At 32.4% G+C, this 25,139-nt stretch overlaps 1 protein-coding gene across 3 annotated transcripts; it reads left to right on the plus strand.

The window, feature by feature from the left end:
- The first annotated feature begins 6,857 nt into the window (after window positions 1–6,857).
- Window positions 6,858–23,861, plus strand: LOC127737281 (uncharacterized). Of its 3 annotated transcripts, none has more exons than XM_052247847.1 (8): window positions 6,858–7,200; window positions 12,566–12,635; window positions 13,560–13,592; window positions 15,728–15,808; window positions 16,523–16,703; window positions 17,046–17,138; window positions 17,571–17,618; window positions 17,811–17,848. In XM_052247847.1, the coding sequence occupies exons 1-7, from the start codon at window positions 6,952–6,954 to the stop codon at window positions 17,572–17,574; spliced, it is 711 nt and encodes a 236-aa protein (XP_052103807.1). In that variant the 5' UTR covers window positions 6,858–6,951; the 3' UTR covers window positions 17,575–17,618; window positions 17,811–17,848. The 3 variants fall into 3 exon arrangements, with proteins under 3 accessions (XP_052103807.1, XP_052103809.1, XP_052103806.1); XM_052247849.1 differs by lacking the exon at window positions 17,811–17,848 and adding an exon at window positions 17,667–17,718; XM_052247846.1 differs by lacking the exons at window positions 17,571–17,618; window positions 17,811–17,848 and adding an exon at window positions 20,209–23,861 and having other exon boundaries at window positions 6,861–7,200.
- The last annotated feature ends 1,278 nt before the right edge of the window (window positions 23,862–25,139 follow it).

Genomic DNA, 25,139 nt, shown 5'->3' on the forward strand with positions numbered 1-25,139 from the left:
TATCAAGTTTGAAAAAGTGTGTAAATCTATCAAATAAGACAATGCACAGAAAATGAATATAAAGATTCAAATGTACTTGAACAATTTAATACAACCAGTCAACGCCTGTTTCCTAGAATTTGACAGAAAGTTGAATACATTGTGGGTAATCGATTTACAAAATCTAACATATGATTGTTCAAGGTTAGTAGAAACATGAACATAAAACAAATCCAGAATGCGTCTAATGCATACACATTGTGTCATTGCGAGCACGTTTTGACCCTGCTATTCTAAATCATGTGCCGACTTTTATTTCATTATTCAAAGTGATGGTAATTCTGTTGAAAGCTCTGGGTTTTTTTTTTTTTTTTTTTTTTGGGGGGGGACTTTTACGACATGTAGTCAAGATTATAAGGGGGAGGTGTGCGCACTTAAAACTGATTTTACCCTACTACATTGTGTGCCTATAACGTGTTGTGTATTGTTCGATGTTGTTTACTTTGTTGGACCTCTATTTAGTCGGAGGAGTCAGGTGTTGTTGGTATGTGTTGTTTATGTAGTATGTGTGGTTTGTTGTATTGTCCAGTAGTTATTTCTCGTTATTGTTGTCATTTCTAATAGAATTGAGAATGAAAACGGGGAATGTGTCAAAGAGACAACAACCCGACCAAAGAGCAGAAAAACATCATTATACGCATATTACGTAACACAGGTACATAAATTGACTAATGGAAGAACTAAAATAATATGATGTTTAATGCTCGGAATTACGTCTTGTTTAATATTTCATGGTGTACAACAGGTAAAATGTTATAATACATATATCTAAGACAAGCTATATCTTGTTAAGCTTGTTTTAAATTACAACAATGCCTAGCATCATTAAATCCTTGTGTCTCAACTCTAATGCATCTGCATGAACATACAATTAAACCTATTTTACTTAAAGAACTAGAATTGCCAAACTTAAATATAAATGTTCGCCGACTATGTAATATAGTTAAAGATAAATTATGTGTACGTTTTTTAAATTATTGGAAAGATCTTAAGGAAAATACTCTTGAATCAGAGAAAGGTATACTCTTGACTTATTTTTCAATTAAAAACAATTTTGGTAAAGCAAATATTTGGGATTCAGAGAATTTAAAGATAGGCAAGTATTGTGCAAGAGCAGTAAAAGTGCATTACCCCTAAAATACAGAAGGATAGCTTTGCAATACACAATATAGATAGATCACAAAGTTTATGTAAAAAATGCAAATTGTATAAAGTTTAAGATGAAGAACATTTTTTATTCGAATATTTCCTTTATAATTTTTTGAGAAAATAGTTCTATGATAAACTTTTGTAAAGTGTTAAACCCAAGTGCTAGTTTCAATGAACTTTTTATTCAAATAAACCTCAAGATATTGAAAATTATTGGAACTTATATCAATAAATGTTTTGAACTGAGAAAAGTTACTATCGATATAGTACAGATATGTTTATATGTAACCCATTAAGAATATTGGCCTGTTTATATTTAATATAATCTGTTTTTATTGAGGCTATTTTACATTTATACTTATGGCTCTGGCTCTTTTCACAAAACATCTTACGACAAACATTGATCGTAAGTTATACTGAAATGTTCATGACTTACGAGTTTTTTTTTCGCAGGTCCGGCTGTTGTTTAAATTAAGGTGTCAAATGTTTATATTCAAATGTATATATGATTGTCAAAATTATTTGTGTCTCTCAATCATAAAACAATCATTGCAATAGATTAATGAATTTGATCATCATGAGTCGTTTATTGAAAGAAAAATATCTTTATCTTTATGACGATATTAACTGGGGTGGGAGGGAGCTGTTCAATTTCCAATACAATTATCCAGTACTATGTCATATGAATTTAAAACGCATCCGCCCATGCTGGTTATTTTGAGTTTTTTTTTTTTCTTTTTTCTTTTTTTTTTCTCACTTTTTTTTAGACGGTAAACATTCAGATCAATTCGAAAAAATTAGTTAATTTAAAATTTTAAAAAAGAAGAAACGGATAAACAGTTGGAAATTTACTAATTTTATTATCGAAACATTCAAATATATATCGAAGGCAGTGAATGGTCAACTTTACAAATGCCAAATAGTCTCGAAATTTACTAATTTATTATCTAAACATTTAGATATATATATATCGAAGGTTGTGAATGGTCAACTTCACAAAGGCCAAATTGTCTCGAAATTTACTAATTTTATTATCTAAACATTTAGATATATATATCGAAGGCAGTGAATGGTCAACTTCACAAAGGCCAAATTGTCTCGAAATTTACTAATTTATTATCTAAACATTTAGATATATATCGAAGGCAGTGAATGGTCATCGTCACAAAGACCAAATTGTCTCGAACTTTTCTGGTTCCCAATGACCTACCATCACACTTTAATTATGCTCTAGTTGCCGTATGTACACAGAAAATACTGGGTTTAATATCAGATTCGACAAATCTTCAGTTCGAGATTGTATAGCTTAAATGAGCTAGATACAAATTATATTCATCCTTTGACATTTGTCAAAAGAAATTTCCCTTTCTGCATTAATACTTGAAAGTACAATCTTAAAAACAAATAGCAATGATTTCAATAGCAGAAAATACTAAATTGCTATTAAAATCTTTATTTACAATCATATTAAATTAAGAAATATTCTTAAATATTTCTGAATGCAAAATGACATTGTACAATTTTGATATTTATTGTAAATAACAAATATTTATAACAAAACGTAGAAGTTGCATCTTATATTTATAAGGTGTTGAAAATCTTGAAATAAAGAAAGTCAAAATACATGGCGCAAAATTCAATATAATAATGATAATGCTTTATTTAAAAAAACACTCTGTCGCATTCATACGTGAGACAAAATGTTAACGTATACCAAATACAATCACATAAGATCAAAGAAAGAAATAAAACCAAATTTTAGTAATTACCAATAGCATTCGAACACACATGGCATACCCTCTCTTCTATCGGAATATTGTACCACCTACCCAGCTCTACTGGCATTTTCACATTACAGCATCTTTGTTTAGAAATATATTCACGTGCGATGGGTGATAATTGCATAAGATACTTTTCTAAACCAAACATTGTTTTGAATAGACCGTAAAATTCACTTCTGGAAAAATTGTCAATCTGACTATACCATTTTTGAATGTATTCACCTTTAAGATTTTGTTTATGAACGTTTAACAATTGGTTTACATCTAATGGCAATTACATATTCCAAACATAGCTAAGTCCAGAATTGTCTAAAATCGATTTAAGATAATCAATCCACTTGAACGTATAATCATCTTTTAAGTTGAACATTATTTGATACAGGATACTGCTTAGTTTGTTTTCATTGGCCAGAAGTTTATTCCAAAAACGCACCATTCTAACTTTTATTATGATATCTAACGGTGTACGACCAAGTTCTCCATATGTCATAAAATTAGGTGTCGAGGATCTAATTTTTAACAAATTTCGCCAAAACTGTAGATGATTTTTTTTCAGCATGTAATGGTTTCCAAATCAGTTTAAATGTATCAAACAGTTGTAATTGCAAGTCGACAGGTATTGAAGGGTTATGTATCTTTGTAGAATTACCTGTTAGCATATAAGTGCGATAGATTATCTCCCTTCGGCGTCAGTCACTAACCGAGCTGTTTTTGAAATAGTTACCATTGACATTTCGTAATTTCAAATTAGTGTGGCATTAAAAGAATATAATATAAACTATTAATTCATGTTACAAAAGGTCATAATAAAACAATAATTGAATCGCACCTGTCTCCTTCAAAACTGGACCTGGCAGACAGTTGTATTTGTTTCTTGTCATATTTTGTGAACACTTTTATTAGAAAAAATAAAAGAAAATATACAGTTTAATTTAGATGGTGAAAATATTTGAAAGGTCATGATTAGAATCTATAATTCTATAATTTGAAATCTCAGAATGTGTTTGATAACAAGATGCATGCAGAAATACCTTACATGTAAGAACAAATTTATTATGTTAAATATCCATTTGATGTTTAGCTAGTACAATTTAATGTGTTAAGCATTGTGACTGTATTATGTTATAATTTGGTCATATTAAATAGTTTAAGATCTGACGGTTAAAGTATGACAATTGATAAAAGTTATCCTTTTAAATACACAAACTCCAATCTAAATGTGTCGGATATCTTATTTATTTTAAGGTCAAAACTAGTTGTCTGTGCCTTTGTTGTGTTCTGCCTCTTTTAAAAATAAAAAAAAACTTCCATTTTATTGAAATAATTAGAGACATAGGATGTTCTTTCATTTATCATGGACTTAGGATTTTATTTCCTTTATCATGGACTTTATTTCATTCTACTATCATAATTTTTATCTAATTCGTCTATTTGTTTGTTTGTTTGGTTAATTAAACGCACGACAGGCTTAATATTAAACCAAACCCACAATTGATGACGAAGATTCATCGTGCAACACATGGGATTAGTGATAACGTAAGCCAACACCGTAATTGGTGGGTGCCAGGATGTTCCTCCAAGCACAAATTAAAATAAATAGGAAAGACTTTGTGAATATTTTAATAATTAGCATAATATAGCAAATCTAAATTAACTTTTTTACGTTTCATATTGATTTTGGGTTTTAAAATATTTTTGACTCAGTCTAAGTTGTAGTTGCATTCTTCATATTCAGTTAATTTTCATGTATCCTTAACTTGCCTTCTTAATGCTCAGTTCTGGATATTCTACGGTGATACATTTATCTTTTAGTTCAGCCATGGTTGTTCTATGGTGATGAATAACCTTCTAAATGAACAGCTCTGGTTGTTCTTAGGTGAAAAATGACTTTTAAGATGACAGATCTAGCAAAGCTGCTTATCTAGACGATGAATGTATCATCATAGAATAACCAGAGCTGCTCATCTAGAAGGAAAACTCATCACTACAGCGGGTTGTCTGCGGTTAAGATGTTTACGGTTGTCGTGCTTGTGTCGTTGAGATACCTGCATGATGTTAGCTATGGTTGCCGTATATGGTTAAGTTGCTTCCGTTATGATTAGTTCTAGTTGGCTTGTTGTGCTGACTTACAGATGTACAGTTTGTTCAATGTGTTTGATTGAGTTTCCTTCTAGATATTTAGTTCTAATTGTTTTTGATTTATATGTTTTCTTCATATTCAGTTGTATTTTGTTTAGTTTCGTCCAGGTTTTGATTGTTGTATGTTGTTTAGTTTCGTATAGATGGTCAGTTCTTGTTGTCACTTGTTGTTTGGTTCTTTCCAGATTTTTTTGTTCTAGTTGTTGTGTATTGTTTGATTTGTTCCAGATTTTCAGTTCTAGTTGTTGTGTGTTGTTGGATCCTTCCAGATTTTTAGTTCTAGTTGTTGTGTGTTGTTTGGATCCTTCCAGATTTTTAGTTCTAGTTGTTGTGTGTTGTTTGGATCTTTCCAGATTTTTAGTTCTAGTTGTTGTTTGTTGTTTGGATCCTTCTAGATTTAAAGTTCTCTTAATACATCTAACGAAAACACAGACCGAACGTGGCAGGGTACTTATACATCCCCACAACAATAAAGACACTAAGTACAGATCTGAGTGTACTCGCAGTCACTGACAGCTAGTTCAAAGCCAATAACAACTAATAAAAAAACCATGCATTTAAGACAAAAATTTTAATCTGTTCTTTTGTTCATTCCAGATGTTTAATTTTTTCTTGATGTTAAGTTCTGATTATACTGTGTTATTGAAGTCTTTTCTATTTAACGAATACAACCTAGCTAATTTTTGTCTTTGAATATTTAGATATATGCGTATTTAAACGCTAACGTATTTTTATGTTATATTTATATTCTGAATAATTCGTTCTATAGAAAAACGCAATATTTTTCGTATGCTTTTTTGACTGTCAAAACTTTCAACAAAAGGCAAGGCTATACAGTTATAACTGAAATAAGACCTTAAAACCTTACAATGATAAGTAGATCATATTTATAGTATGTGTTCATGACCCTCTTGACAATTGATGTCAGTTATAGTTACATAACTTTGATATTATAGATATTTGTATCAAATATATCTTGTAAGATCTATATATAAGATCTAATTCGATAGTACGTTTAACAATAGGGATGTAGGTGTGTTCGTTTAATCGACTTAAAAGCACAAGATATTTAAATACGTTTTATTATATCAAGTAATATAATAACAAGAATATTAGGTTTTGTAAGTTTTTTTTCCATAAATTTACATCTCATAGCAAAATATATGATTCGCGATATTGTTTTCTTCTTCAAACATTAGACCCAATAAAACCAAGATAAGGGTTCATTATATAGTTAGGCAACATTTCTTTAAAATATAAATCCCTCGTCACCTCGCATGCTCTACCAAAATAAAAATAAACATTTTATAGAAGTAAATAGTAACACACGACAATCCGTCTCATTGGCACTCATACCACATCTTCTTATATCTATCTAAAGTAAACTGGTGCCGAAAGACATATTCTATTATGGTTCATCAAATACTGTTTTCTTTGGATTACTTAGGTTAAAAAATCAAATATGTGTGAATGTTGTTTCCAACGAATATATCTTTGACATGACATGTGTCTGTAAATGTGAATGTTGTTTCTAACGAATATCTCTTTGACATGAGTCTTTGACATATGTCTGTAAATGTTTGTTAACTTAAATGTTTGATTGCAATCTCCTTACTACTCAGATTGTATTTCCTTTTGTCATCCTTTTTATAAATATCCATAATAAGTGCAAGAGGCATAACTTCAATTTTTAAAACCTTAAATCCTCCAGAATTGCTCCGCCTATTTAATTTGCATGTTGTCTGGATTTAAATAAATATTGATGTTTTTGACCAAGTGTTACCAAAATTGAAATGTAGGAAATTTGTCAAGACGGGAAAATCCCAAACTCATCTTTACCTAAATGGAGTGCAAAACTGTGCCAAAGCGACCGGAAACTCGTATTGACTTGGTAACTGAAGTTGAGAGGAAATCTGGGACGTGGTGTAGCCGTTTTGGGTTGAAGTGTTGCTTTGGGATTATGCTGGTTATCATTCTCATATATTGCTTTTACTTGCATTTAAACTTTGCAACAGTTCAGAAACAAATAAAACATTTGCAAACAAAATGGGAAGACTCTGAGCAGCCTCAGACGTTTGTAAAACGACATTTGGTAAGTTATGTAAATTGAGAACACAATCGTTTGATTTCGATGATTAAACACTGGTCCATGATTTTGTTTCAGTCACATGTTACAATCAATAAGTTGTTAAATCCTATTGATATTTAAAATCAAATAAATAATCGGCGCTTTATGTTGCGCTTTTAAGACAATTCAATGGAAAAAAAGTAAAATAACAAAAATACCGATTTCCAAGGAAAATTCAAAACGGAAAGTCCTTTATCAAATGGCAAAAGCTCAGACACATCAAACGAATGGAAAACAACTGTCATATTCCTGACTTGCAAACATTGCAAATACATTTTTTCTTTTTTTTTTTTTATTAATGTACCTTTCAATGGAACTTTAGATTTAGTTCTGTACTCCCTTATACTTTTTTAAAATGTGCCAACAGCCCATGAATATTATATTGTTGCCTTTCTTTAGAAATCTTTTATTTAATCATTTGTTAAGAAACAAGTCATGATATTGCTAGAATCTAAAAGATAACACATGAAGCTGTTTTACTGTAAATTTTATTGCAGATTGATGTGGTCCTGGTATGACACAAATCTATGAGAAATTGGCTTAACAACCAAGTTGCAATTTCCTTGTTTGCTTTTAATTTTTTACCAGACTTTGAACAGACAAATTATCATTTGTGCAAATTATCAATTGCGCGTGTTAAGTTTACCGAAGACATTCGGCTTTGATTTAATAATGCTTATCGACGCCTGATGCAACTATAATATTTATAGACGCAAGAATTATGAATTTCGTAATTAAAACTTCTAAATTCATTTTACAGCATGTGATTAAAGTCAGATTTAAATAGTCTAATCAAATTTTTTTTTCGTATTATAGAGCCAGTCCTGATAGTTAGCACTTCATTTATACACTGATATTATAAGTTAAAATCCTTAATGTATTTAGCCGTTAGAAACATACGTCTATGAAAAACAACCGTTGCTTTCTCATAGACGTATGTTTCTAATATCTAGACTATATCAGGGTGACAACCGGACTTGTTTTATCTTTACGGAGAACTTTATATTCAAAGGGAAGCAAATGTTATATTTATCCTCTTCAGGAATGCACGAGTAATCACCCATCTATTCTGTCGTATGACAAAACTGTCCACGTACAGAATACTCAATCATACGACAAAACTGTCGGCGTACAGAATTCTCAATCATACGACAAAACTGTCGGCGTACAGAATACTCAATCATACGACAAAACTGTCGGCGTACAGAATACTCAATCATACGACAAAACTGTCGGCGTACAGAATACTCAATCATATGACAAAACTGTCGGCTTACAGAATACTCAATCATATGACAAGATATCAAATACAGAGGATGTTGTACGATTGCCAATATTACAATCGACCGTTTAGAAAGATTTCAAACAAGAAGGGGAATGAATATTTTACCATTTGGTGTTCAAAAAGGTACAAAAACCCATAAAGTAAGGTTACAGTAGTTGTCGTCTGTTTATGTAGTTCATACGTGTTTCTCGTTTCTCGTTTTTATATAGATTAGACCGTTGGTGTTCCCGTTTGAATGGTTTTACACTAGTAATTTTTGGGGCCCTTTATAGCTTGCTGTTCGGTGTGAGCAAATGCTCCGTGTTGAAGGCCGTACCTTGACCTATAATGGTTTACTTTTATAAATTGTTACTTGGATGGAGAGTTGTCTCATTGGCACTCATACCACATCTTCTTATATCTATTAACTTTATATGTGAGTGTTACCCAAATTTGAAAAATTCAAAAGAGACAACATAAAACCCAGTGTTATAAATAAAAGAAATTTTACAAATATATAACTGATAGACAAGCTATTGGTCTGTGCCAAACGAATTAACTATGTGTCTGGATTCATGGTGATTATGTTTTCGAGAAGTAAACCACTTGATTATAATGATAAAAACGAATTGGAAACGATCTTATAAATGTTCTTTTACTAATTGATAAAGTAATATGTATGTAATATTTTGAAGGCGATATTTGATGACGCATAACGAAGGCGAATGATGCTGTTGCCTACTCTTAATTAAAAAAAATAGGGATAGTTTTATCACTTTTCTCATAAAAGTATTGAATCGTTTATTCGGACGCACTAATATTATAAAGTGTTATTTTCAGTGTTTTATCACTTTGTGGATACCGCTGCTGGTGGACTGCTGGTATTCAACGGTATCATCTCCTCAGGAGTTAATACCATGGTACTAACATTATAAACTTATCTTAAATTCTCTGTTGATCAATTTAAAACTGTTTGGAAACTAAAGTTCCAACTCCCTCAGTCAAATTTGGCCTGAGATGGATTTTGGATAATGATTTTTGGTCCTATAGATATGACGTTTTCAAGTATCTTAACATCCTAGGCCTTTAAAACCGTTTGTGTTTGAACGTGCCTGGTGAAGGTAAATCCAAAAAAGCGACGCACTAAATTTATGAATTCTTATTTTCATTGTGTAATGTTTAAACAGATTGCTTTTTTTTTTGTAATGCATAATCATATTGAGTAATTAGTGTAATGTTTAAGAAGATGGATTTTCCTTAAGGTATCGAATAATTTGTGTACTGTTTAAACAGATTGATTTTTCCATAAAGCAGAAAAGTATAAAATAGCCTAATTATGTTGATAATTTTCAATTTGCAAAGTTAATGTAAGTACTTGCATCTCAGTGTAAAATCTTGTCTGATATTAAGTCAGTTGGTAATCCCCGTAAATGACAATCACTCATACATACAATATATTTGTAGAGTGTCGGATAATATAAAATGTATTTGTACGAGCTTTAGGAACAGTACGAAAAGCGAAGATTTGCCGAGCTATTCTCCTGTTTCGTAGCGAGTCAAATCAATTTATGTTTTCCCGCCAATGCACATATATTGTTTTTATCATGCTGTTTGTTCTCTCCATTTTAACGTTTTGTTTTTTGTTTTTTTTATTCCAAAACGTAGTCTTTCATTCGAATCGACATGGCTTAAATATGGACCGCGAGGAGGACCCCACAATAAACTGTGAAGTAACAGTAATTTCAATATTACCGATTGCTCAACATTGAATCAGGATAACAGTAGACATTACTAATGCAAATAAAGAAAACATTTATGTGTATACCTGTTACAATAGTTCGTTGATTGCATAGAAACACTTCCAATGCAACATTTAAGAGATGATTTAAACAGAAACCATTACATAAAAATGTAATTCCCTTTAAACATCTGTTCTTTTCATATTTTCTTGTCATCAAAACGTCTCAAACTAGAAATAAAATTTGAAGCATTTTACTGGATTAATATTTAATTAACTGTTAAATTACTTTATTCATGGTGATAAAAATAAGACAAATTACAAACACAGGTTTCAAGTTATTATAACTATTTGTAGGTGGGTTTTTAAGAACAGTTTGAATTCGAAGACAGTCCAGCTTGTTTGGTTATACAATTGTTTTGGTTGTACGTGCATCTGCAAATTAAAACGTCAACAGAACATAGAATTAAACCCCTGTTTGTTTGTTCCGCAAATGCACGTATACGCATTAGCGCGTTTATGAAAGTAGGAGCAAGGAGCGTGATAAAAAATAAAGTTATGATATTGACATTAACCTATACTATAGTTATTAATTAACATCTAAGTACAAATGTATGTACAGAACATATTAACATCTAAGTATGTACAGAACATATTTTAGTTGAATTTAAACGATTTTCTAATAATAAGATGAGGTCCTTATGTTCTTTTGAACGTTTATCAACAAATTGGACAGAGCTGTTTACCCCTCCGTGGCACCCAAGTTCACTCGGTCATAGGTTGTTTTATGGGGTTCTTGTTGTTTTATCTTTTAGTTGTCCGTGTTTTGTGTTTTAGACTGTTGTTTGTCTGTTCTTATTTTCTCTCTCAGTCATGGTGTTGTCTGTTTTTCTTCTTACAATTTCTGTTGTCGCCTGTGCATCTCCTCACCTTTATTGCAAGCCGCATTTTGTAATATTTTCTCTGTCTCCAGGTAACGAAGAAGCCGTGTAATTTCGTGCATAGTTTTGAAATTTAAGTGCAGACTTTAAAACAATAGAACAGATTTCCTAGAAAAGTTTAATTTAAAAATAATGTTTCAATCAGTTGCATGACTGCAAGCTTTTTGTTTTAGATTACGTTGCAGTTTACTGAAAAACTGACACCAACATTTCTTTTGTTGAGAAATACAAAGGCAAGGTATTGTAGACTGACTATATGGCACATGATTGGACTTTACTAGTCGATACTTTCTGGAATGATTTTATGATAACAAAGTCACCATTTATTCATCGAAAAACTTGTTATATCATATTTGTTTTTCGTTCATTATTTTGTACATAAATCAGGCCATTAGTTTTCTCGTTTGAATTGTTTTACATTTGTCATTTCAGGGCCTTTTATAGCTGACTATGCGGTATGGTTTTACTCATTGTTGAAGGCCGTACGGTGACATATAGTTGTTAATGTCTGTGTCATTTGGTCTCCTGTGGAGAGTTGTCTCATTTGCAATCATACCACATCTTCTTATTTTTTCAGTTATACTACCACTTAGTCATGTTTAATTGTTTAAAAGATCGTGATAGTACTGACATGTTTTACAACAGGCTTTTTTCGTAACCGTTTGACCGAACTGTGGTCATACTTGTCCTGTGTCATCGCCCGTAAACATGTTTAACCCCATCACAGTATGTATGTGCCTGTCCCAAGTCAGGAGCCTGTAATTCAGTGGTTGTCGTTCGTTGCTGTTTGTCATATTTGTTTTGCGTTCATTGTTTTGTACATAAATAAGGCTGTTAGTTTTCTCGTTTAGATTGTTTAACATTTGTCATTTCGGGGCCTTTTATAGTTGACAATGCGGTATGACTTCCGCTCTTGTTGAAGGCCATACGGTGACGTATAGTTGTTAACTTCTATGTTCTTCTGGCGGAGAGTTGTCTCATTGGCAATCATACCACATCTTCTTATTTCTATAAGTCACTTCGCTGGAGACATGTGTGTCCCTAGGTAGACATTGGTAAAGCCAGGTACTATCAAACTAGAAAATAATTGTCCTCACTTGTTCTATTTGAATAACAAGTATTATAGACAAGGAATAACGAAACAACACCATAATGACATATTTGACGTAAGAACATTCGTTTCATCGGCATTTTAAGACATTCATTGCACAAAGATAATTCTAGTGCAATTCATTTGTAAAGAGGATTTTTATTGGTAGTCGACATATATTTTGATAGGATAGATTCTACTGTCTACCGGTCTGTAACTTTTTTATATTTTCTTGCACTTCATTTCAGCCAAGCAATTCTTCGTTTGGTATCACATATACTGTTGAAATATTTTAGGAAGATCAAAACGGGCGACAATCCAGAAGTAGTCTACAGCAACGACGACATAATAGAAGAAGAAATAGAAGTAGGTTTAATTAAATTCTAATTGATTATTCTTTTTAAGAAGCTTTTCCTATGTTATCTAACTTATGTTTGTTACACATCGTTTATAATTAAAATCTAACTTTAGTACTAAGTCATTTATAGACACCGAAAGTAGTTTGGTGTATACTTTAGTACTAAGTCATTTATAGACACCGAAAGTAGTTTGGTGTATACTTTAGTACTAAGTCATTTATAGACACCGAAAGTAGTTTGGTGTATACTTTAGTACTAAGTCATTTATAGACACCGAAAGGAGTTTGGTGTATACTTTAGTATTAAGTCATTTAGAGACACCAAAGGAGTTTGATGTATACTTTAGTATTAAGTCATTTATAGACACCGAAAGTAGTTTGGTGTATACTTTAGTACTAAGTCATTTATAGACACCGAAAGGAGTTTGGTGTATATGCCATTACGACAACAACATATTGACACAAAAAAATCACACCTAGAGATCAACATACATATATTTCACGGGTCTATGTACACCTAGAGATCAACATACATATATTTCACGGGTCTATGTACACCTAGAGATCAACATACATATATTTCACGGGTCTATGTACACCTAGAGATCAACATACATATATTTCACGGGTCTATGTACAATATATCAACCTCTAAATAGTCCAATGTCAAGAAAAAGGAATCTGTCAAAGATCTGCTTTAAACACAATTACCAAATCTATGAAAAGTCATGTCAAGTAAAATATAAGTCATTGTCAATGAAAGCTGTTTAACAACTATCGAGATGACGAACATCAATAAAAGAGTTCATACTTTGATCTATTGGTTATTTTCTACTATTTTATGGGACCTTTTGTGTATGTAGGTCACACTAATTCCTTTTTTTTTCAATGCTTAGCCGTTAGGATTCAATGTTATTGTTTTTTTATTGTAGGACATAATCAAGAATTAGAGGAGAAATTAAAAGGTAAATTTCAGTTTTCTATAAAATCTCTAGTATTTAGAAGTGGTCATTTCTAAATCTAATACACACAACCTGTGAGATGGAGGATTAACTCCGTATGACACAGTAAAAATGTATACATAAAATATATTACAAAGAAGGTTGTAATTTGGCCTGGTGATTTTATTAGCATTACCAATCTAATTTCTAGGTGTGTCTTTAAATGAACCTTTATGTGTAAATATTTGCTGTGACCACGATTGGCTGGTAAGACAGCTCTGCACCGTCTCGATATTGATTGAATCAATTGCTGAATTCGAGCCTGTGGTATCCTTTGCTATAATGCCTCGCGTATTTACTAACATTTTGCAGAGCTGTCCCATAAGCGTTCAAATGATTTATATCCTGTCGTAAGGAAGTATAAATTAGCGCGTGTGGTATCATAAGTGTTGTCATCTGATTCTTATTTCTACAGCTAGGACAAGCTGAATTGAATAATTTCATCTAAATACTACAAAGAAGTGAGTTTTTTTCCAATTCTATTTAGCACATGTAGGAATTGGCTCCCCACACCATGACAATGAATAAACTCATCATAGATACCAGGTTTATTTAAATGTTGTACAGACGCGTGTTTCGTCCACAAAAGACTCATCAGTGACGCTCGAATTATAAAAGTTCAAAAGGCTATATAAAGTACGAAGTTGAGAAGCATTTAGGACCCACAATTTCTTATATTTCAACTTCAGCCAAACATCTGTGGTTGAAACTTTTATTTTGACGAGCTCGACCATTTGTATTTTAAAGCATAAATCACTAAACCAAACTTGTCGTATTGTTTGTGCCGGGGCCTAATTGATGCATATCATGTTGATGTTTGCAATTATACTACAGAGATAAATTACCAATATAAATTGTGACAGAGCTGTTGCATGTCACTTTTCGATCCGAATTGCTAATACCTGCCAAAGGCGAGAAATTGAGAGCCCTTCAACTTTAAAAGATACAAGTTCGTGCCAACAAGTCTAATAATGAACTCAGGATGATTCGACATACATGCATATATCGGTAATATAAAAATAAGAATGTGTGGTAATTCTGTGACTGCCAATGATAAATTAAGGTGACAGTTATTTTCCGATGTTCAAATCTCGTAAATCGAATTAGAAGAGACAAATCATTTGTAACAATAGACACTGAGTTAATCGCGTGGAAAGAGAAGCGAGACCAGGTGCGTCGACAGGGAAAGCGTCTCCTGCTATGCTTACAACACCAGCCACGAGAATTGACACTCAGTAGAAATGTCACAATCGGTAATAGGACACCATTGGTACATAGCAGACGACATGTATCTAAAGATCTAAGACCGCGAAAGCATGTACATAGCAGACGACATGTATCTAAAGATCTAAGACATCGAAAACATGTCGCTAGTGAGTACACAGTACACCGACACAACATATCGGTCAACCAATTTGTGATTGTGAACGCAAAACTTATGAAGTAACGATTTCAGTCGTTCTTTCACATAACAGTTTCTGTATGAGGAGCCCGCCCCTGTTAATGAAGTCTATTGTGTGAACATGAACGAGCGTTACGTATTAACTGAGAATTGTAAACGCCATACGATGGATCAGAGGATATCTTACTGCTGAGAAATGGGAAGTTGATTAAGTTGAAATCATTACGTTTTACAATAAATTCTAGTTTGTAGTCGTCCATCAGTGTAAATGTCGAGGAAAATATAAAGATATGAAGCAGACATTCTACTTTCGGTATTATCCTTAATTTCAAGTTCACAGGGATGTACGAGATGTAATCACTCATGGAAAAATGGGTTATTGAGTGATAGAACATCATAGATATATGTGAAAGTGAAATAAAAGAACTTTGAGAGGGTTCTGTGTGAATTCTGCTTCAGTACAAAAACAAGTCGGCCATTATTAGATGAAACGGCAAAGAAGTGATCAATTATGTTTTATGTTTGTTTTAAATTGTATTTATTTCTGTTAATAGATGACAAATATTGCTAACCAGTCTAAATTGTACATGACAAACTGACTATTGCGCTCGCAAATATATCACAATGCAAGCATAGCTATATATTTAAACAACTGAAAAATTTGGATGAAGCATATATTAGTTGATTCTCTTTCTAGATTTGTCAGAATTGCCGCTTGTTCATTTAACAGCACAACAGCCAGAAAGTCAACTGACACCAAGACTTAATCAACTTAGAGGTGATTTATTTTTTTCTGCAATGTAAACAAACAGAGGCAAAATTATTTTCCGATTAATTAATCTTTGTCAGTTTTATATATTTTTACGTACATAGACCACACATTTTTACGCACATAAGACCACACATTTTTACGCACATAGACCACACATTTTTACGCACATAGACCACACATTTTTACACACATAGACCACACATTTTTACGCTCATGGACCACACGTTTTTAACAGAACCACTATGCAACAAATTCCTATTTTTTTTGTAAAACTGGGTTATTTATTGTATGGGACTCAATAATGACGCCAATAGCATAGTGTAATTCCACTTTAAAAGTATATAACTGATCATTGTTAAACGACATTAGAAATGACATTAGAAACGACATTAGAAATGGTATTACATAATGTGAATTGATGGTCTTATTAGTTTTTAAACGACATTAGAAATGGTATGACATAATGTGAATTGATGGCCTTATTAGAAGTGATATGATTCAAAATTACTTTATAAATTCAATTAAAAAAAAATAAGTAATGCCATGCCATTTAGTTATACTTCTACATACTTTCATGGTTAACACCTGCCTCATACATGTATTAGCAATCAGAAAATAATGAAATATATCTCTGTATAAATGATTAAGATGGCTATTGTCAATGATAAAGACTTCAGACTGCAGAAACATACAATGACACTTTTTTGTATTTATATTCAGATGCATGTCTTGACAACCAGAAGTGTTTCCTGTGGTCAGAACCACCCAGTTATTTTCAATGGAGTTTTACATATATTCGACAAGAAAGTAAAATTGTTGGAATAAATATAACTAGAGCAGGGTATTATGAAATTTACTCTCAGATCAGTGTTGCTGGATTAAAGAATGAAGATATTTTGCCGTAAGACTAAACCTTGATTTATTCAAGGCGTTATTCATACACGTAAAACTATCTTATCTATTTATATGCAATCATCTTTATTTTCCTTGTCATAAAAAGTCATAGAAAAAATAGAACAATTGAAATATTCTTATCATCTGAATGTTCAACATTTCATTCAGTCTTTTCAAGGAGGCTTTATTCTTTTCTTGCATCCTTAAACATCTTGTCTCTGCTTAACAGAGCAAACAAATACAAAAAAAAACATGGTAGAGGCAATTCACTACTTGTAGTAAAAACATGTATGCTTTAATGTATGACAAAAATATTCCTACTGAAGTGTTGCTTTTTTTATTTCTTTAGAGTGTATCCTTCATTTGGCTATGAAACGATCAGAGTACCTGATGGAGACAATCCTATAGCTCTATCTAGAAGTTATATTACACAGGATGAAAGGTAAAATCCTATATTTCTGACTTGAAGTTATATTACACAGGATGAAAGGTAAAATCCTATATTTCTGACTTGAAGTTATATTACACAGGATGAAAGGTAAAGTCCTATAGCTATGACTAGAAGTTACATTTCGCAGGGTGAAAGGTAAAGTCCTATAGCTCTGACTAGAAGTTATATTACACATGATGAAAGGTAAAGTCCTATAGCTCTGAATAGAAGATATATTACACTGGATGGAAGGTAAAGTCCTATAGCTCTGAATAGAAGTTATATTACACAGGATGAAAGGTAAAATCCTATATTTCTGACTTGAAGTTATATTACACAGGATGAAAGGTAAAGTCCTTTAGCTCTGAATAGAAGTTATATTACACAGAATGAAAGCTAAAATCCTGTAGCTCTGACTAGAAGTTACATTACACAGGACGAAAGGTAAAGTCCTATAGCTCTGACTAGAAATTATATTACACAGACTGAAAGGTAAATTCCTATACCTCTGAATAGAAGTTACATTACACAGGATGAAAGGTAAAGTCCTATAGCTCTGACTAGAAGTTATATTACACATGATGAAAGGTAAAGTCCTATACCTCTGAATAGAAGTTATATTACACATGATGAAAGGTAAAGTCCTATACCTCTGAATAGAAGTTATATTACACAGGATGAAAGGTAAAGTCCTATAGCTCTGACTAGAAGTTATATTACACAGGATTAAAGGTAAAAAGTCCTTTAGCTCTGTATAGAAGTTACATTACACAGGACGAAAGGTAAAGTCCTACAGCTATGACTAGAAGTCAAATCACGCAGGGTGAAAGATAAAGTCCTATAGCTCTGACTAGAAGTTACATTACACAGGCAGCTTATGTTTGACACATCCCGCCAGAGCATTTTGAATTTTATACTCCCAGACTTGGTTAATTAGACACCGTAGATTCAAGATTGAACAGTATAGACTTCGTACATCTAAGTATGAGCAGTTCCCAGACTGAGCAGGGTAAACAGTTTAGACAAAGTACAGCCCAGACTGAGCAGTTTATACTTCACGTTGGTACATCCTGGACTTAGCACTGTGACAGATCCAAATTTGAGTAGTTTTGATTTCGTACATCACAGACAAAGCAGTTTTGCCTATGTACATCCAAGATAAGACATTTTAAGCTAGACATATCCAATACTGGTTATTTTAGATTTGGAACATCCTAACCTGAGCAGTTTAGACTTGTTACATCCCATACTGAGCCATTTTATGCAGTTTAGACTTGAAAATCCCTGACTGTGACGCTTTGAGCTATAATCAAATTGAGAATGGAAATGGGGAATGTGTCAAAGAGACACCAACCCGACCATAGAACAGACAACAGCAGAAGGTCACCAACAGGTCTTCAATGCAGCGAGAAATTCCCGGAGGCGTCCTTCAGCTGGCCCCTAAACAAATATATATACTAGTTCAGTGATAATGAACGCCATACTAAACTCCAAATTGTACACAAGAAACTAAAATTAAAAATAATACAAGACTAACAAAGGCTAGAGGCTCCTGACTTGGGACAGGCGCAAAAATGCGGCGGGGTTAAACATGTTATAAACCAGACTGAACACTTTAAACCATGGTTTACATTACCAGCTAGAGTAGTTAACCCTTGGTATATTGGATTGAACAGTTTAGATCTGACAAATCCCAAAATGAGCAGCTCAGGTTTGACACATCCCGCCAGAGCAGTTAAGACTCGATACAACCTATATACCTTTTTATACATTGTGACATGGATGGAGAGTTGTCTCATTGGCACTCATACCACATCTTCCTATTTATATGTTGAACTCTTAAGACTCCGTACATTCTAGACTGAGCAGTTAAGACTTGACACATCACAGTTTAGACTTGACACATCACAGTTTAGACTTGATACATCCCCGACTGAGCATTTTAGTCTTGACAAATCCCCGACTCGACTGAGCAGTTTAGAGTAGGTACAACCCAGATAGGGCTGTTTAGACTTGACACATCCCAAACTGAGCAGTTTGGACTTGACACATCCCAGACTAAGCAGATTTAATATGTACATTCCTCAGTCACAGCCCTGACTAAGAGGTTTAGACTTGGTAAATCACCGACAATTTAGTCTTCGTGCATCCAAGTTTGACCTGTTAAGACTTGGTACGTCTCAGACTGTGCAGTTTAGACGTTGTGCATCCAAGTTTGACCTGGTAAGACTTGGTACGTCTCAGATTGTGCAGTTTAGACTTTTTACATCCAAGTTTGACCTGCTAAGACTTGGTACGTCTCAGACTGCAGTTTAGACTTCGTGCATCCAAGTTTGAGCTGTTAAGACTTGGCACGTCTCAGACTGTGCAGTTTAGACTTCGTGCATCCAAGTTTGACCTGTTAAGACTTGGTACGTCTCAGACTGTGCAGTTTAGACTTCATGCATCCAAGTTTGACCTGTTAAGACTTGGTACGTCTCAGACTGTGCAGTTTAGACTTCGTGCATCCAAGTTTGACCTGTTAAGACTTGGTACGTCTCAGACTGTGCAGTTTAGACTTCGTGCATCCAAGTTTGACCTGTTAAGACTTGGTACGTCTCAGACTGTGCAGTTTAGACTTCGTGCATCCAAGTTTGACCTGTTAAGACTTGGTACGTCTCAGACTGTGCAGTTTACACTTGATACATCTCAGACTATTTACCTGTTCAAGACTACTTTTGTTATATTTTGATTGGTTATCTTCAGTTTGGAATTTTAAACAAAATATTAAAAGTTTTATTAAGAATCTGGATATTGAAATTCAGATATTAAATTCGAATACTAGATTGCGACCTTCAAATATATGACTTCGAAATTGGAATCTCTATTATAAACTATTATTTGTCTATGCTGTCGTAAGATTTTGTATAAATGATGAATTGCTTCAGACAGGTTCTTTGGGGTTTGGAGAAAACATCATTTTAAACTGGGGAAAGTAAGTTCTCAATAACTTCTAGTCATTGCATTTTTACAAGTGGATGAAAACATGATAAATGTTATTCTGTGATTGTTATAGCAATAAAACTACATATGTTTCTTGTAGAGGTCAGCATTATGGTAATAGTGATGGATCAAACAGTCGACCAGTGGACACATTGAATCAAATGGGACAATTCCGTTTGAATTGTAAGGATATCATTTTGGTACGCCTTGTTCAAGATTTAAATGCCATGAATATACATTTTGCCTCAGATCCACAAAGAACATATTTTGGTGTTAGACTTGTTCGACCCAAAGGGATCAAAGACTTTAGCTGTTATTAAAACCATGATTTGCCTGCGGAAATGGTTTCAGATTCGATGATTTTATTTTGAAGAGGATACTTTCTTCTGTTCTTAGAGCTATAAATGAACACATTGCAAATTAACAACCAAACTTGTCTTTTTTTTAAATATTTCTTTTAAAGCGTTTTAAGGAGTAGATAAATAGACACTTTTCTGATTATTGTTTGTTTTAGACAAAGCCTATGTGACCAGTTTTATCCACATTTCCCGTTTCAAAGGGTTAATATTGCCTTCTGAAAAACATTGGCCTAACCCTTTGACCAAAAAACGATTATCATAAAGAAATATTCATGAGTAAGATTTACATCCTAATAAAAGAATTGAGTTGGTCCAATGTGGCCAATGTCGTCTAAAGTAGAAATTACCCAAATTTGGCAAAAGGTTGGCAAAATAATTATTTCAATCATTACAGTTTGCAATTTTGACGTCAGAATGACAGTCATTACAGGTGAAATGGTTCTGAGTTTATTGATTTTGAATTTGCTAGATATTTTTACACGTCTTTTATCTTATGTATATAAAATTACAGAACTTATTTTTAGTTTCATGTTGTTTTAAGGCCAATATTGACCCTTCTTGAACCTACTCCTTTGTTTCATATCTAATGCTTACATATAAAACTTGATCGTGTTATAATTATTAACAGAGCCGCCGTTCAAATATAGTTCACAATTAATTCAAAACAAAACAAAACAAAAAACGGCTTGTTTAGACATACTGAAAATTAACTGTTAAGGTAGATTGACTGTATACCGCCATCTTGGATTGTAAAATAGTAGTTGTCAGTATGTCTAGTTCTTTGCTTAAACCTGCAAATTTTTGAGACAGATTGGCAGTTAATGGGTTAAACTGTTTATTGGATTAAAGAAAAATAAGTGATTTACTGCATTATTCAGACTGATTTATCAAATACCAAATGCGTGTGTTTGTTCGACTCAAATAGCCAACAAAGCCATTTACGGGGAGAGAACTCAAATGGTAAACTTTTTATAAAGGAATGATAGAGAAATTTTCAATTTTTACCTGTAGCAAGAAAACAAGGTCGGTGACAACATTTTTATTTTTGTTTTCTTAAAGCTTATTTTAAAACCCATCTTCTCATATTTTATTTCAAAATTCTATCTCGTAGATTTCTTTTTATTCCCAATAAAGTGTTTTTTCATGAACAATCCATGCAATTTTGGGCAATTTTGCACGACTTGTAACTTGAAAAATAGCACGGTGACCCATAATTTTTATTATATTTTCGAAAAAAGCATGGAAAATCTACATTCTGGCAAAGTATAAGAAAATTCTACCTGAGGAAATATATACCAATGATCCACCTTAAGATTTGTATCTATATGTATTTCTGCCTTAAAATGTTGGTATAATAATATGTGAAGGTTTATCATGAAAACCACCGAATGTAAAATATTGCAGTCGTGAAGGCAAAAACTATTTCTAAAGATTTTTGTAGGTCCATTGTTGTAACCTCATCGCCATACTTCTTTGTACACCTTGTGATAGTCATATCAAAAATCCTTCTGATCATAAAATTATTGTCTATTAAATTGCTAATTTATATCTGGTAATGGTATTGTGTTCTTACCGCAGTAAATATTTATAAAACTTGTAATGAAATAATATGAAGTATATATAGTCTTAAATAACGATATACATGTAGTGTATGTAATGGTTTATGTAAGATGTCTGTTTATATAATTGATTATATTACTGCATCGAGTGTGATACGATATTTCTCAATCAGTTTAATCCGCGAGGCTTAACGAGAGTTTTGAATATTAGAAAATTAATTGTCGAGGGAGGAGGTATATTGTCACGTTTAAATGTGATTTTAGAGTCTGTTTGTCTGAAATTTTAAGAAAAAATATATCAAACTTTATCTTTATTTTTCAATGATCAGCGAAAAGATCGTGCTCTTTCTATATGATGTCACCAGGAATGTTCGCCTTTTTGTAATGGCACATTAGCGTATTCAAGGGAAATTAATGAAAAATAAGTAAAACTATTTATGTATTCACGTAAACGAACTTGCATATCCTCACTCCACAGAGAGATCAAAACTGTCTTTTGAATGCAAGGTTGAAATGTTTGTTAAGTGTACGTTTTCACGTTTTCTATAATTAATCAATTCCTGCTCTTATTCTTTTCAATGACACCATTTTCTTTGATATTTTTTATGTTCTAATTGTTATAGGTACATCTTTAGTGGCTTCTGATATATCTAAATATGGCGTAAATTCAATTTGATACGAGTGTATCCAATACACTTAATCTGTACTTTGATTATTGTTTATCAACGTATTAAATTCAATTTTAGATACTTGGCTTTAACCATTGTAGATGTGCAATCTACAAAATATATTGATTCAACTATGGAAGTAGTTATTGACATACTTCGATGATTCAACCATAGAAGTATTTTATTGGCATACTTCGATGACTCAACCATGGAAGTATTTATTGACATACTTCGATGTCTCAACCATGGAAGAATTTATTGACATACTTCGATGATTCAACTATGAGAGTATTTATTGACATACTTCGATGATTCAACTAAGCAGTAAGAGTTAATATTTGTTTTCGTGTTATTGTGACTAATTTACAATTTCTAAAACCAAGTTATATTTTAAAAAGTTAAATGTTCTGGTTTTTTTTTAAGTGCCCTTTACAAATTTGAAAAGTTTCAAAACACATTAAAATAATGCAGGTTAACACGGAGTAAGCGTTTTAAAAACGATAACGTCGTATATATCCAGTAGCTCTTTTCACAAAAAATCTTAAGTGTAAAATTTATCGTAAGTCTAAAATATTCCTTAACAATTCAACTAAATATTTTTATCGTAAGATTAATTTTACACTTAAGATTTTTTGTGAAAAGGACTACAGGTGTATATAATGTTATAGTAATGCAAAGACAAATGCAAAATATCATGTTTTTATCATGCAAATCCTGATAGCGTTTTTTTTTTTTTAGATATTAAAATAATACAACATAGTTTGAGGGAAAATATTTGTTTTTGTAGATATATTATATTGTGTTTGTATATTTAAAATTAAATAAATGGCAAAGTGAACATAAAGGAAAATGGCAAGACCAGTATTTTGTTATCTTGTTTAAAGATTGTGTATATATATATTTATAAATATTATTGTATTGTTATTTTAATTGTTGATTTTTTACTAATTTGATTGTCTCAATTTATTCTTTATGATACAACATAATCATGTGTTTAATGATAAATGGAGATAAAATAGACAAAACAATATTTTGACAAACTTGGAGACTGTCGGAGGTCATTGAGTAATCGGTCCATTATCACGTTAACTATTTCATTGTATTTGTTATGACGGGTATTTTTAACTTTTTTTATTTATATAAATAAAAGCACAGCAATATGATGAATATGTGTTAGTAGTTTAATTCAATTGCATAGATTTAACATGTTATGTAGACAAAATAACATATAGATTTAGGTGCACATGACACTGATGTAAGTGCACATGACACCGATTTAAGTCCACATGACACTTATGATTCAAGTACAAATGACACCTGCTTATGGATATTCCTTCATCCATTGCACTTGACATACACAGAACAACAAAAATTATATATCGTATATGCTTCATTTTATGTCAAATGAAAATGAATACTGTTACAGGTATCTAAACAGATCAATTTCGAATGTGGCCAAAAGAATGTGTACGAAGCAAATCTGTATATGCAAAATACGAATTTCTTCAGAACAAATGAAGATTGTGATCATAAAAAAGAACCATTCGCGACGATAAATACTATCGATCAAAATGCAGTAAAAAATGAAAATAAAAAAAAAAATTAAGTACAGACCAAAGAGGCAAAATATACCAAATAGACATTCAAAGTCATAAGTCGAAAATAAACTTACAGCGTCATGGCTAAAGAAGAAAAAGACAAACAACAGTATACAAAACACAACATAGAAAACTCAAGACTGAGCAACACGAACCCCACCAAAAACTGGGGTTGATCTCAGGTGTTCCGGAAGGGTAAAGAGATCCTGCTCCACATTTGGCACTCGTCGTGTTACTCATGCAAGTACAAACCCAGTGATAAGTCTAATTCGGTAGGTTACATTCGGGGAAAAGGGGACGACAATTGGAACATATCCGTCGTCATCTGTGAAAAAAGATATTCCATAACGATCAACCAACTCGTGATGGCGTCCGTAAAATTAACGAAGGGATGATTTCCACTTCACCACTTGGAACTCTTGGATTAATAGCTTCCTTGTGAGCAGCAACTTTCTATCAAGGAAATCATGATAGGAAATGCAAGCCCTGGAATATCGTATCAACTGGGAGATATATACTCCGTTGGCAGGAGCTGCTGGAATGTTGCTACATAGAAATGGAAAGGTCAAAATTGGGAAGCTGAAATCATTTTTTTTGTGGTAAAGTTTTGTTTTCAACCGATCCTCATTGTCAATTTCTAGATGTTAGTCATGATATGAGTCAGACTTAACTGTATCTGTTGTATCCTTTATTACAAGTTCGATGGGATAGATGCGTTCAACAGTCACCAAATTTTGATTGAACTATTTAGTGAGAGAACATCAAATATATGGCGGAAAGTGAAGTTAAAGGATACTGCTAACTTCTTTTTTTTTTTTTTCCTATGAATAAAAGAACAAGTTGTCAA

This window comes from Mytilus californianus, unplaced genomic scaffold (genome assembly GCF_021869535.1).
Source record: "Mytilus californianus isolate M0D057914Y unplaced genomic scaffold, xbMytCali1.0.p SCAF_4, whole genome shotgun sequence".
In the NCBI taxonomy this organism is placed as follows: Eukaryota; Metazoa; Mollusca; class Bivalvia; order Mytilida; family Mytilidae; genus Mytilus; species Mytilus californianus.